At 40.2% G+C, this 14803-nt stretch overlaps 1 protein-coding gene across 1 annotated transcript in view; it reads left to right on the forward strand.

Moving 5' to 3' along the window:
* MTTP (microsomal triglyceride transfer protein) overlaps positions 1-14803 on the forward strand; it is a 30227-nt gene that overhangs the window by 3022 nt on the left and 12402 nt on the right. Inside the window, exons 2-10 of the mRNA XM_013951913.2 lie at positions 2016-2203; positions 2795-2938; positions 5064-5171; positions 6171-6287; positions 7489-7628; positions 8457-8607; positions 12876-13033; positions 13912-14080; positions 14631-14738. Of these exons, the coding sequence (XP_013807367.2) occupies positions 2016-2203; positions 2795-2938; positions 5064-5171; positions 6171-6287; positions 7489-7628; positions 8457-8607; positions 12876-13033; positions 13912-14080; positions 14631-14738 (1283 nt within the window). The remainder of the gene's footprint in view (positions 1-2015; positions 2204-2794; positions 2939-5063; positions 5172-6170; positions 6288-7488; positions 7629-8456; positions 8608-12875; positions 13034-13911; positions 14081-14630; positions 14739-14803) is intronic.

The raw sequence follows: 14803 nt of genomic DNA on the forward strand, positions 1-14803 counted from the left end.
ACAGTCATAAGTTTGAGCTCTCACATGCAAACAGGCTGCTTCCCCAGGCATTACCAAACTGGCCGGGCCAGATCTTCAACTGGCGTAAATCGTAAATTGGATTAGTTCTGTGTAGCTTTGCCAATTTACACAAGCTGCAGACGAGACTTTGGGGGGGGGGGTTTGCCTTTTTGCTTAGAGAATGAAGCTGATCTTAGTGTGGTGCTATGACATCTGAGCGAAAAGGGGAAAGAAGCAAACAAAACCTTAGAAAACGTGGTTTTGGACTCTCTGAGCACTTCAGAAGAAATCTGTCCCACCATGATGGAATTACAGGGTGTGCCTAATCAGGATTTAAAATCTGACTGTGCAATAAACAAGTACTTCGTTCTTCCTCTTTACTAATGCAGTGAATTTAAATTTATTTAGCAGAGTCAAATAAAGCACTGAGGAACACGAGATATACCAAGATAGCCTGCTGATTCTCTGCAAGGGACTTTGAACACACCGATTACATTACAGCATGTTTAAGAATCTGTCTGAGATGTTTTGGCAGATTTTTTTCTTTTTTTTTTTCCTGTACTTGTCATAAGTCTGAGATGCATCTCCCTGAGGACAGCACTCTGCTTTTCTTGGTTTAACTTCGCGTACAGTTTTAATTTCTGCTCTGCACCTACTGAACTCCATGAAGAAATTCCCATGGTTTCAGTGGTGCAGCACTAGGGTCTGAGAGGCTAGGGCTGTGATACTGACAGATCGCACCTAAGGTCACTGTATGTGTATTTACTTTGCGGATGTAACAGCACTTTGTGTACCGCCAGGTTCTCCTCCCTTCCCTCTACAAACTGAGTTCATCAGATTTTCTTGTGTGGAAGAGACCTTTGTAGCCAACCACACCAAAGGAGGAAAGCCCTCGAAAACAGTGAAAAGGAATGTCATGTATATCCTTTGTAACAAAATATTTAAAGAGTATTCAAGAAGAAATTGATTTTCCTTAGTCACATTAAAAAAAAATGCAGTGACATTTTTCTTAATGCAGTTTAAAGCTCAAATGATACAGCCTCTCCTACATGCCAGAATGAATGCAAACACCATGAAGGCTCTTAGGGGCAGGTCTAATTCCTACACCTGAGGCTATGTAGAGACCTGTGACACTGGTCTTATGGTGGTACACATTTCCCACAGAACTGTGCCTGAGAGAAAGAAAAGATAGGGAAAGATGTGGGCATAGGGCACTCTAAGTAGTTTTATAAAGGAAACAAACCCATACATTCTATACTACAGATTGCATTTACACAAGCAACACTGAAACTGAATTCCTTGGGAATAGCCTATCCGATTTGTTGTTAATGCAGATGGAAATATCACCATAAAAATTAGGTATGCATGTTGGAAAGCTGGATTTATGCTAGGAATTGGTGTTTTATATCCCTTAAAATACACCAGCATAAATCTAACAATGAAGGTATGGTTACAGGGACATTTATTTAATTTGAAGAACAAGAGCTTAATTATTTGATCTAAAAAATATTTTCCCAATGTCTTCATTACATTCACGGCAAGGCTCTCAATAGAAAAATTCCCAATAAATGTGCAAAAGTTGCAGAGAACAATTTCTATTGGCCCCAACAAAAAATGTCAGTACATTTCAAATTGATAATTGTGCATGTAAATTGCATGATTCCTTATAGTATTTTAATTTGCAAACCACTTTGGATTAATTTCTAATGTTACAATATCTAGTATAAAGAAAGTGACTCCTTTTTGTATTTAAGTGCAATGTTAGAACAAAAAATTTTATGGACGTTCTTACCTTAGATTAATGTCAATTTAATCACAAAAAAATAGCTGCAATACAGCCCCAGTGGGACAGCACCTGTAAGCAAGGGTAGAAGGATCAGTCCCATATGTCTTTTGTTGACAATTACAGTTTTAATTTTTCTAAAGGTGATTTTTAGAGAAAATGAGAGATTATGGGGGTTGGTAATTTCTAAAATACTGACAAGTGTGTTTTTCATCCTGCTCTTTCCAAACAGGGCACACCACTGGACCAAGCTTAAATAATGACAAGATATATAAATTTGCTTACTCATCTGAAGTGTTTATTGATCAGGTTAAAGCATCACTACGGGATAGTGCAGGCTACCGGATTTCTTCTGGTGTGGATGTCAACCTCTTATGGAGAAATCCCGACAATGATGATGACCAGTTGATCAAAATTACGGTAATCAATGCCATCATAAAACTTCAAACATGCCCAAGTCTTTATGCATTTATCTAATTGCTTAACCAACTACATAAACAGATAGTTCTTGAAGAATGTGTTTTCAAAAGATGAGCTAAGTCTTTTATTCTTCCACAGTCTCATCAACTACAAACAGTTTCTTCAGTTAGCTGTCTCCTATAAAACGACTTTTACAAAAATGTACCCAACGTCATAAGCCAGAAATTCAAAATATCTCCTATATTTTGAAATTGCTTCATACAGCTTCCAGAGCTTCAAAGAAATGTTGTGCAAGCACCTACGGGATGGGTAGTAGACCGCCTGAAGTTCTTGATTGTCAGCTCTCACTTGAGCATCATGACACGTGCTAAGTATGAATGGGTTTTGGTGCTTACCTTTAAGCTGAGTATTTCCCCAGTGGTGACTCTTGGTTTCTCTTGAAAACGTAGACATAGACATCACGGAAAACTAATGATCAGAACCATAAATGAAGAAAGAAAAGATTTATTAGGTGGTTTAGTCTATCCAGCCTTCCCCAGTCCAATGCTAGACTGCTCTCTACATGAATTTTCTCTGCTTTTACTTTGCTAGATAAGAGATGTCCAACTTGAAAATGTAAATGAACGCCCGGATACTAAAAGCATCTTCAAAGGAAAAAGCACAGAGAAGATCATTGGGAAAGAATATCTGGAAGCTTTACGCAGGCCCATAGTTCTTCAGTTAACCCGTGGAAAAGTAAGACCCCGTCTTTTAAAATTCACATACATTCCCTGAGGAAACCTGAGACAAATCTTTCCTTACAGGCTTGGAGAATTTAACAATTCACTGTCCACTTAGTTTTCTTAATACAATATAATCTTTCTACCTAAGATACAGTAGTTTGGAACAGACTGTAATATTCCTGCACAAGGGGCTCCTCCAGCCCAGGCCCTTATGCTTTGAGAACACCATACAGTATGAAGTAAACAGTTAACATATTGACCACAAATATATGTGTGTATATATATATATATATATACATTGGTGCTGTGTAAGGCTTTTGCTGTTGACTTCAGTGAGGCCAGGATTTTATCCAAGGTCTAAAGGCAGAAAAGGAGATACAGTTTATTATGAGGGAGACTATACCAAGCCTGTCAAGAACAGTGTTAATAACTTTAAACCTACAGCAACCGTTTTAGCGTGACTGCTTTACCCACCTCTCTGGCTTGCTTATTTACCTGAATGTCACCTGCCGTTTCAATGGTTCCAAATTAATGAGCTTGATGCTGAAAGAGCTACAGCCTTTCGTCTTGTTCCTCTACTGGCAAACTGTCTCCAAAAATCAGAAGAAAAGGATCTGTGAGCAAGCGTGCCTTGGTTTTGCCTGTCCTCGCTGACAGGCTGATTTTACACCCTGCCCTGAGAGAGGACCGAAGCATAGTCTCCCGCCCTTGGAGCACCCATGTCCAGTTGTAGCTCTCCAAGTCCCAGCCTCGCTCAGAAAGGCAATGAAGTAAATTCATCTCTCCCTTTTTCTGTGGAGCGGCTCGCTTGCCCCCTTGCATTCAGCCTACCCCTCTGGCCAGGGAGCAGCAAGGCTGGAGCCGCGGCTGCTCCTGCCTCCTCTCCATGCTCGTTTACCCCCTCGTTGTTTGTGGCGGAGAGCATTAGGCCGACAGCCCTGCTCTCCCAGCCACAGCCCAAGCAATGCTCGGCAGGTAGGACATGGGCAGGGGGCAGTGTGAAAGGAGGAAGGTTGAAGGTCACACTCCCTTTTACTCTTCTGTGGAGCCGAGTGAGGGCTGTGACACCTTATCCCAACAGGATCTTTACCTACTGCTGTAAATAGGCATTGAGCACATATCCTGGCCACCAGCTCAGCCTAGTGAGTTGCAGCTGCTATCAGGCCCGCTCAGTAACTTTCAGACTCAGCCCTGTCATCAGTTTTACACAACATAAAAAGCAACAGAACAGCACTGGCTCCCAACTGTACACATCCCTAAACAAGGCTTGAATTATCCGAAGAACACAGTTGAAATACATCTGCTCCCAGTATGCTGCAAATACACTGGTGGAGGCAGTTCACATGCCAAGACTGAGATGTAGTATTAAAAAGTCAGGCTTTTTCCCGTGCAGTAGGTTCTGAGCACTGCTTTTCTGATTTCTCTGTGGTGTGATACTTTCATCTTTGGCACAGTGATCTCCCCTTCCAGGGTTGCCCTGAGATAACACACTGATAGTGTTTACAGTTCCTGAAAAAAATGCACTTTTAAAGGACCTTGAATGCAAAGTGGAGGTGCAAAGTCTTTTGTTACCAGAGGAGAGGCTCAAGCACAACAGTTGATCCATGTAGTTCAAAGGTTGTGATGTATGTGACACATCATTTGAGTCACTCTAACCATGATTTAGTTATGATTCATTCTGCTTTTTTGTAACCTGTGATTAAAGTGCAACAGATATATGCATGAGGGGAGGAAGGAGGCAAGACCTACCATGGGATGTAAAGCCAGAGCATTTCAATTCACATCTTGAAAAGGAACATTTCTGTGGGGGTTTTGTAGAAAAATTAGTCACTTGCGATATTATATTTAGTTTCCCATTTTCCTTCTAAATTCTCTCTAATTAGCATTCAGGAAAGATGCTCACAGAACTCAGACTCTATTTAGGTACAGCTGAAGTCTGAAACATCTTTGTACTGTTAGTTATCAGCCAGGCCCTGCAGCCTCTGGAGTTTGCTTAAATAAGGATAACTGGTCCAAAGTTCAGCTTCCCAATCAGAAAAAGTAAAGAGAGTTTTTACAGAGGGGATCCTCACTTTTTCTTTCTTGTTTAACCAGATTTAACGGGGCAGTTTTCTTATATACTTGTTTTATTCCTACAGGTAAAAAACTTCTACTCGTATCAAAATGAACCTGCTCTTGTTCAAAATCTTAAGAGAGGTCTGGCTAGCCTCTTCCAGCTCCAGCTGCACTCTGGTGCTGCCCGTGAGGTATGGCGCTATAGCTGGCAAGACACTGGTTATCAGAGAAATGTGCAGAGCCCAGTCTGCTCTAAAAGGCATGTCTGTGGCTCCCATTGACTTCAGAAGGAAGCGTAACCCTTTGATCAGATTTGAAGTTGGGGACGTAAAGTTAATCTTCTGAATATTTGGTGACATAAGTCATGTTGCTGCAGTTAACTTAAAAAAATTGGTGAAATCCATTTGATTTAAAATACCCTTATCAATTTAACAGAATTTGGTAATAAACCAAATTAAACCAGAGCACTGCAAAAGAGGTTATAATACTGTGGTTTGAAGCTGGTTGGTTCACAAGGCATTTTAAATCATTATTTGAAATTACTGTTAAAATTATTATTATTTATTATTTTTATTATTTTATTGTCTATTGTATTTATTATTTATTTATTTAAATTATTTTAAACCAAATAAAAAGTATCCACACAAACTTAGCAATGGTTTAGCTGCATCCATTTAACCTGCATTATACAGTTAAATTTTTGCATCTGCCAACATAAGTAAAGCTCTAATTTAACTCAAATTCCTAAGTATAGTGCCACCTGCCAGGTATTTCCTAACTTTTTTGTTTAAACAAACTGTTACTTTCCCTCATAGCCATCTAATGAAAAATACCTCTGCCTATCCAAAACAGGAAGTTAGAAACACTGATATAAGGAAAAATAAAACAGCAGTCTCTCTTTACCTTCAAAACTGGTAAAAGAGCTCAAACTGAAACCATGCAGCATCTCCTGTACATGATGCCATCAGTGGAGAAAATGGTTGGTCTCTGGAGGGTGTTCCAAGGTCCAAGAGATATATTTAAGGAACTGTCCATAGTGGCATAAGAGTCATGCAACGGTCTGCGGTTTCAAGTCCTAGAAGTCTGTCTTTGAGCAAAGAAAGGGAGAGAAAAACAAACAGGAAAACACACATTAGAATAAACCAGAAATGGGTGACACTCAGATACTAATCTTACTCTTTTTTTCCAAGGTGGATGTATCTGGAGAATGCAATGTTACTTACCAGGTTCGGCAAGACCAAGTAACTAAAATTAAAGCCCTGGACTCCTGTGAAATAGAAAAGACAGGATTTACCAGCCCCAATCAGGTACCATTTATTTAACAGAATAAAATCTGTTTTGTCTATTTAAAATACATCCTTATCAGCTATTACTCATTTTCTCAAAAGCTCTTTCTTGCATTACAGCAAACAAATTCTACGGATACATTTGTAGGGTTACGAGTACAATCCTGCATGTAGCACCCACAGGGAGTACAGGGAAAAGATTCTCCTCTTGTGTAAACCACCCTGACTCAGCTGACATTCAGGGCAGCACACCAATTCACATCATTTTTAGATCCATAATATAATTTAGTTTCTAGGCAAATTGGCAGCATTTTTCTCCTGGCTGTACTGTAGTTTTAATCAATGTGAGACTTCTTTTTCTTTGATGGTAAATGTTATATATGGTCACAGTCCTAGTGACAATTGTAACCCTTTTCTCGACTGCTAAGTAGCAGTATTTAGCATGCTCAATAAATGTTGGCAAGATCCTGACCTGGGAGCTCGAAGAAATAGTTTGCTTGCCTAAGGCAGACATGTAAAGTAGGAGATGGGCTGCAGAGGTAACTGAAGCCCTACTCCTGCCTTAATGGTCCCTCACTACTAGTAACTGCCCTTCTAAGTGGTTACTGCTGAGCGCAAGCTGGAGAAGTGCCAAAGGCACTGGGATTCTCCCTGGCAGACACTTGCCTTTCTCAGCTCAGAGAAGTGCAAAGGTAGTATATGGTCTGTTAATAAACCAGCTTAACACAATGACTGCGTTCCTAATTTTCACACTTGCCACAAAGAATTCAACTTGTTTACAGACAAATCAGTACAAACAGATCAAATCTGATGGTTGGTTCACTTTCCAGGTATGCACGAGAATAAATCTGATCCATTAGAGATTTCCTTGCAAAAGCTTCTCATCTTATTTTCAAGTTTATTTTCAACTAAACGTATCACTGGGCATTTTCTCAGCTACAGCCTGTTCCATAACTTCCCCCGTGCCTTTTCTTCTGTGAAGTAATGAATTTGAAACACATGGTGCAGAAGTGACTAGATTATTGTTGTAGAAGAAATTCATGAGAACTCAGGAGATCCTGGTCTGCAGGCTTAGGCTGAGATGTTGTCAACTCACATGCACTTTCCTCCTTTGGTTTTATTTCATTATGAGTTTTGCTCCGATTTGGAACTGTAGAATCTGGTCCTATTCTGTCATTTACTAATCAGCCCTTTTTTTGGTTTATTTTTAAATTATTTTCAGATTTTAGATGTCAGCACAAAAGCCACGTCTGCCACAATTTATGTGCTGGAAGACAGTTTCATCAAATCTATTAAGGCAGAAGAGAATTATGCTTTGTTTCTGAATTCCCGACGAAAAACAGATGCCAAAGTAGTTTCAAAGTAAGTTGGGCAATTTGACTGTCATCGATGGCAGCAGTGGTTCAACTCAGGTTACATGTGTACATGTAACCATCACAGCTTCATGGTCTAACACTGTAAACTCTCAAGGTAGGATTTAGATCTATTTTGTATCCATATGGCACCTAGCCCAACTTTGATTAAAGGTCCTACCATACTGCAAATAATAACTAATGGCATTCATAAATAATGAAATGAAAATAGCTGGAACTGGTCAAACCATTTTAAGCAATACATTATTTCTGTAGGTGCTTTGCTTCTGCACCCTCTCATTTATTAAGAAACACTTCAGATTTCTGCATTTCTAATATGTGACAGTTCAGAGGTATAGGAAGCAAAATCTGATATGTACAAAGGAAACAACAATGAAACCTAGGTCTGTGTCTGAAACACTGGAAGTCTGGAGATGCTCACATCAGGAAAATGATTCAGGCACTTCTTTAGTATTATGATACAGATAGAGCTGGTGGGGAAAAAAAAGTACATTCAAAATCTCACTTTCTAAATCTTCTTATAAAGAAGTATTTGAAACATTTCAGAATGTATATGGTTACAGAAGGCTGTTTAACATGTGCTATAGACCCAAACTCTAGAAAGTCTACTATTTAGGTATTTCATGTCATTTCTCTCTAGCAATAATTCTGCAGGTACTAGATACTTCTATTATGTTAAAAAAGCCTCTGCTAATTCTTTGTTCTGTATTTTTGGTCGGTAGAGGGGGTTTTTTTGTTTGTTTGTTTTGCTTCCTCTCCTCATGATTTCTGCATTTCTTCAAAATGCATGAGCTCTAACAATGTTTTCAATGCACAGGCAGAGACTGGAACTGAAGTCAATACAAGCCGGTCCAGGACTCATCGCTGCAAAGCAAGCTGCTGGTGTCATCAAGACTTTGGACTCTAGTTACGTAGCAGTGCCGCTAGTAGCCGAGGCTGTCCAAGCCGAATGCAAAAAGTGTCCTTCAGTAAGTAAATGCATTGTTACAACTTCATGGACGCCAGGTTGGTTAACTGAGCAGAACGTGTGAAAAGGAAGTTTCTGTTCCAGCAGTCCACTAGGAGATGTCTAACACAAAACACAGGCACTGCCCCAGACTCTGGAGCCCTGTAGTGATGCAACGGTGCCCTGCCAGGCAAGGGTTTTTTAAGATCTGCATCTAGAATTACCTAACTTTTTGCTCTCTTTGAATGACACAGCACAGTGTTTCTCAAACCTCTAGAAAATACAACAGCCTGTTGTATTATCTCATCTCTGTCAACCCTGAGTTGGCCAGAGTTTATTTCTTCCAGGTAACAGAGTGGCAAATGGCTATGAGGATGGGTTGCCAGTGTTTATACATGATTCTCTGTCATGGAGGAACTGAACTGCTCCTAGAAATTAAAGGTAGTTATCCAATCCTTACACATCTGTGGGCAATATATATAGCCTGTTCTCACTGCCTGACCTTGGAGGATGTCTTTTATTTTAATGACTTTAGAGGTATTTTATAAAGATAAAATGGAGCTTTAGTATTCTTGGCAAGCCCAGTACTCTTTATCTCTCCTGTGTCCCAATAAAAATCACCTTGCTACTTTATATTTAAAACATTTAAAGACTACCAAAAATTTAGTATTGTTAAAAAACTACTTTTAAAGTGTATCATCTTTTGTTTTGCTGATAATATGTGTCATAAACACTAATATAAATTGCTACAGTGATTGTTAGCAAATATTTTTAATGCTCTTACCATTGTGGAATGAATTTAGCAGTGAATGGGAACATTAATTTAAAGATTATTCTCAATCATTTTTTAATAAGCAAGACAAGGCTTCTATTCAGCACATGTAATGTTAAACCTCCAGAGATATTCCTTATGAGTACAAATACCTTACTATATTGGAACTTACAATAGTTATTTGGAAGTAACATCACACTGTAATAAATTAGCTTGTCTAATGCTTGTAGAGCTGCAGAGAAGATAAAAAAAAATATGTTGGGGAAAATGAAATAGAAATGATGCTGCATGCGTGCTGAAGCAGCTCTGAGCAGGGAACATCAAGGGATCTTAAACAGGGCAGGGACAGGTGCTCTGCCCCAGACTCTGCCCGTCGGGGTTTGTGCTGACCAATTTGTCATTTGGAACAGAGTTTGTCCTAATAGTTGTAGAGATAATTTCCAGACCAAGATAACAAACATAGGGTATATTTCCAGAGCACTGCCTGGGGACTGAGGTATGTCATTATAAACCTAATGGAACGATGAGAATGAAGTCCTACTTTCTCACTGTATTTTACAGTAACTGCTATGAAAAGATGGGGTCTATAAACAGAACACTGTATCCAAAGCAGCAACATAACATTTGGTACTTATATATCATAGTATACATTAATGCCATGCTGACATGGCATGCCCTACAGTTCTATGTTTTCAAAACCCTTTATGAATTGTAACAAATCTTATCTATACCTTTATGAATTTGGTGAAATAACCATTACTATCCCCATTTCACAGATGGCAGCACTAACATCTGTGAGATTATGGCCAACATTTACATTCAAATTTAGGCCTAGATGTCTCTGTTTAAAAAGCATCATAAAGCATTCTCTTTTCAGAAGAGCCGAGCTCATGGTTCCTACTGAAATGGATGCTTGTCCCTTCTGAAATCAAGTTTTTTGTGCTACTTTGTCTTGTACAGCCAACATTTGAAAAATTTGGCTTGGGGTTGTATGTGCTTAGGGCCGCAGAGCAAGTCAGGCACTAGTTGAGAAGAGAAGCTGCATCTCAGTTCAAGTATCTAACATAGCAAGCAGCATCTGCATTGGGAGTGTTCCCTTATCTGCCTGACACGATTTTTAATAACAGTAGGCAGACAATCAGTGATGAGGGACTAAATGCAAACCCAGGTGTTGGTCATGTCCATTTTGATGGAGCAGAGACGCATGCTGATTGCCCACAACCAGCTCAGGCTGGAACGCGTACAGCTGCGTTTCCCAGTGCTGTGCCGGAGATTGCAGACCCTGTGCAGGGCACACGGGCCAGCTCAGGGGCAGTGCTGCAGAAACACACCTAGTAATCCACATAGCTGTACCATATGGGCCTACTGGTTGTGTTCACATTACCTGAGAGACCTTTGGGTAGGCTGCTAAGGCAGCCGTCAGGCACCTACATTCAAAATGAAGTCCAGCTCGATTCAGCACCTCTTGGTTTGGCTTGAATTTTCCCAGAGTGCCCAGAAGTGCTCTGGTCTGATCAGAGGACACCACCTTCCTGTCTGAGCTTGGCTGAATTCCCAGGTGGGAGTGTATCCATCTGTGCCTGAACCCCTGGGGCATTCAATCCAAACTGCCTGACGTATACATCAAGAGAATGGCACCCCTCACTGTGGATACTGGTTTTTAAAGTCATGACCACTGCTCCTTGTAATGGTTGGATGGTTAGAGCACCCCCAAAAGAAGATGACTTGGACTCCGCTCTCTCTTTTGCTTGAGGTTGCTCCAGTTCACGTCTCCCACCTTGCTAGTCACAAGGCTATGGGCTAAGCTGACTGAGAGCAGTCCTTAGAGCTGGGCTCCGCACAGCAAAAAATACAGGATTAATGAGGTTGGAGATTCTTTGCTGGGCTGTGGCGCAACTTCAACAGGGGGAAGAGAAAGTGCCCCATATGTTTATCCAATTTCAGGTTATAATAGCCACACTGACCTTGGTGCTAAGCTCTAATCACCAGTTGATGTTAACAGACCCATCATTGCCTCAGCTCATGAATTCCTCCCGTAGCTGGTTATTAATCCCCAGGAAATATCCTGTGTCTCAATCAATGTTGTCTAATTATTGTTTGTTACAGTTGATGGAAGTTGCACTCTGTACTGCTGAATGATACTTCTGTTCACCGGCAGGTTCAAGTGTTATTGCCTAATACAAAACCCATGAAGGGGGGAAGTATTTTAGTAAAGGTCAAATGGGTGTTAGTGTTATTTCCCACTTAGGAAAACTGCAGTAAACACTGCTGCAAAGAACAGCTGAGTTTTCACCAAGGAATGTTCTTGATAATTCGAGATAACAGAGGCAAAGGCAAAGGAGAGAGGAAAGGTCAAAATACCTGCACCAGTTTCTTATGGGAGTGTATGTGGAAGGACAAAGCTCTCTCAAACTTCAGCTTCCAAGTGTGGAACACAGGCTTCTAAACTATTGCTAAGGAGAAAGTTTGGAAAGTTACTTGAGGAAGGATTAGAAATATGCTGAAGAGAACAGACTGTCTAGAACTCCTCATGGCTCACTGCGTACAGACATTCCCAGCTCCTCGGAAACCGGAAGAAACTTTCCCGTCGGACAGTTTATTCCATTAGCATGTCCTCTAGTTTTTCTCAGAAGCATCAGTCACAGCTGCACACTCCTGATCCCAATGTTTCTCTAAGGATTTTTAGCCAATATGTCCCATTTATTTCTCGTAACTTTTACGTGGTGCCCCACCAGCAGGATGCAATGTGCAGCACGCACAACTGTCTGAGTGGTCTCCAAACAAGCCGGCTCCAGTACTAGAGGCTGCACCACTGTTTTAGTTGGGAGAGGCTAGAGGTCTGTCCACAGCACCTACAAACCCAGTCATATTGGCCTGGTACCAGCTGGCTCTTCAGAACTAGGTCAAAAATGTAGCATGTGGAATAAACATAGCAACAACCAGAAGTATGAAGAAGCCAGTACCTGTTCTAATACCTTTTTCACTTATCATATTATAACGTAACCACAAATCCCTCCCCATCTTATGCAGCTTGATGAATAAGAAATGTGAGTTACTTACAGGACATTTAGTCCTGTTCCACACAAACCACTTATAAAATTACCACCTTCTAAGAAAATGTGATTAATTTGTGAATTGGGAATTGTGCATCTCCCACCTTAAAAAACTGATTTAGTAGAAAATGAGAACAGAAGATAAACACTGCATTCACCAGAAAGCACAGTACATTTGCAAGAGAAAAGAATTTACCTTATTCCAGTTACATACTAAGCAATCAGGTTTCGCACTAAAGTGTTGGAAAAGACACAGCTGTGCCTGCACTATAGAAAGGTTTCAGAGGTAGTTGTGCTGGGATATCATAAACAAATTAAGTAAAATTTAGCTATGGGATCATCAATATATGAAATTTCAGCTAATGTGAGCAGTATCTGGCCCATATATCTGCATTTAGTTGAGTCTGATTTTTGAGAACTGAAACCACTCTTTGAGAGATTGATACCATATGATTTATTTTGCAGCTTTCTGAACACTGGCAGAGCATCAAAAAACATTTGCATCCTGAAAACCTTTCCAAAGCTGAAGCAACAAGAAGCTTTTTGTCCCTCATTCAGAACCTCAGAAAAGCTACAAAAGAGGAGATACTGCAGATTCTTAGAAGTGAAAATAACGAACTCCTGTAAGTCATCATGAACAAACTCTCAAAAGGTTCAGTTATTTAAAACCGCAGAAGGGCAAAATGCATGTAAACAGATTCAGTTATAGTGGCTAGCTATGCAAAACCAATCTTCAGTACTTTACAGGAAAAAGACTTTTCCAGCAAAGCTGTGTTTGCTTTTGTAATAAAATATATTTGCAATATACTGTTTAGCCACTAAGAACATAGCTACAGTGCAGGGCAAACATGCCTTATAGTTTACCCCACGGTTCTGGTCCTGACTGCTTGTCCTGAAACACTCTATAATTTGTTCTTGACTTGCCCATCGGTTTCCTTCAAGTGGAAATACAGTGGAGAAGGGAATGGTTCATGTGTGGATGTTGTCCTAACACTGGGGTTTGGTTATGACCATCATGTGCACCTAGACTTGGGAGCTGGAAAGCTTTCCTGAGTCCCACCATACACACAGTCTGAATCTTTCAAACAAATTATAGCAGCTGTTAACAACAGAGATAAAGCTGTAACTCAGTTTGGGTAGAAGCCTGTTTTTCTCTGGACACAATTGTTTCTGTAGAAAGAAAACACTTTCCCATTTACAATCCTATCCTTTAAATTTTAAAATGCTCTGGATAGTTCTGTTTTCTAATGCTTTTTTGTCCTATATTTGCATAAATTCAAATGTTACTATCCACAGATATCAATACTTTCTGGAGTCTATCTGCTATTTTGAGATGGAAGATTTCAGGGACACAGTTTTTGCCAACAAGAGTAATAAATTCTGTCTCTTACCTGCAGTGAACAGACCTGTCAACACTTCTTTCTTCCTATATCCAGAATAGTCTTTTCAGTATTTTCTAGCTCATTACAATGATATGTTCATTTCCACTTCTTCTTTATAGTCCACAGTTAGTGGATGCCATAACATCTGCCCAGACCCCAGCATCTCTGGAGGCCATGCTGGAGTTTCTAGACTTCAAGAATATAAAAAGTGCTATCCTGCAGGAGCGGTTCCTGTATGCCTGTGGATTTGCTTCTCACCCCAATGAAATGCTCCTGAAAGCTTTAACTGTAAGTCAAAAGACAGAAGAGAAATACAACGGAGTCACTACTCTTGAGCATCATCTATGTCAAAGGGGGAGGGAAGAGGAACACTGTCATGGGGTTTCCAACATTCCTTTCCCTTCCCCTTCCAGGGTTTCCTTTAAGTGCGCCAGTAGCTTATCGCCTGGAAATAACAAAAATTCATTAAGCATTCGTATACAAAGTCTATTTATTTAGTAAAATGTCACCAACACCTTCTTCTTGGAAAACATTGTTCTGAGTGTTAACATAACAATTTAAGGAGCGAAAGCCTTATCAGAGTCCTGTCACCATTTAATATTCTTTCTTTTGAAAACAGCTTCAAAATGAATTGTGCTATTTGAGACACAATGTAATGCAAGGGAAAAATGGCACTGAGCTAACGTGTAATGAAAGAGCAGTGCTCTGCACCCAGCTGGAGATGATCACTGCCTTTGCATTCCACTGATGTTCATAGGAACTGAGGGCGTTCAGTCCACTGCAGAATATGGTTCATCGTTTTTAGACAGGGAAACTAACTGTTGCTTTTAAATAACAGACTAAGTTCCAGGGTGAGATCGCAAGCGAAGAAATCAGAGAAACTGTTGTCATTGTCATGGGAGCACTCATCAGAAAGCTCTGTGAGAGAGAAGGCTGCAAACTTCCAGTAAGTATTTGGTTTTCACTGCTAGCCAAATTCTGATCTGGGACACAGGAATGATCTCTTTTGAT

The sequence above is a fragment of the Apteryx mantelli genome, chromosome 5 (assembly GCF_036417845.1).
Source record: "Apteryx mantelli isolate bAptMan1 chromosome 5, bAptMan1.hap1, whole genome shotgun sequence".
In the NCBI taxonomy this organism is placed as follows: domain Eukaryota; kingdom Metazoa; phylum Chordata; class Aves; order Apterygiformes; family Apterygidae; genus Apteryx; species Apteryx mantelli.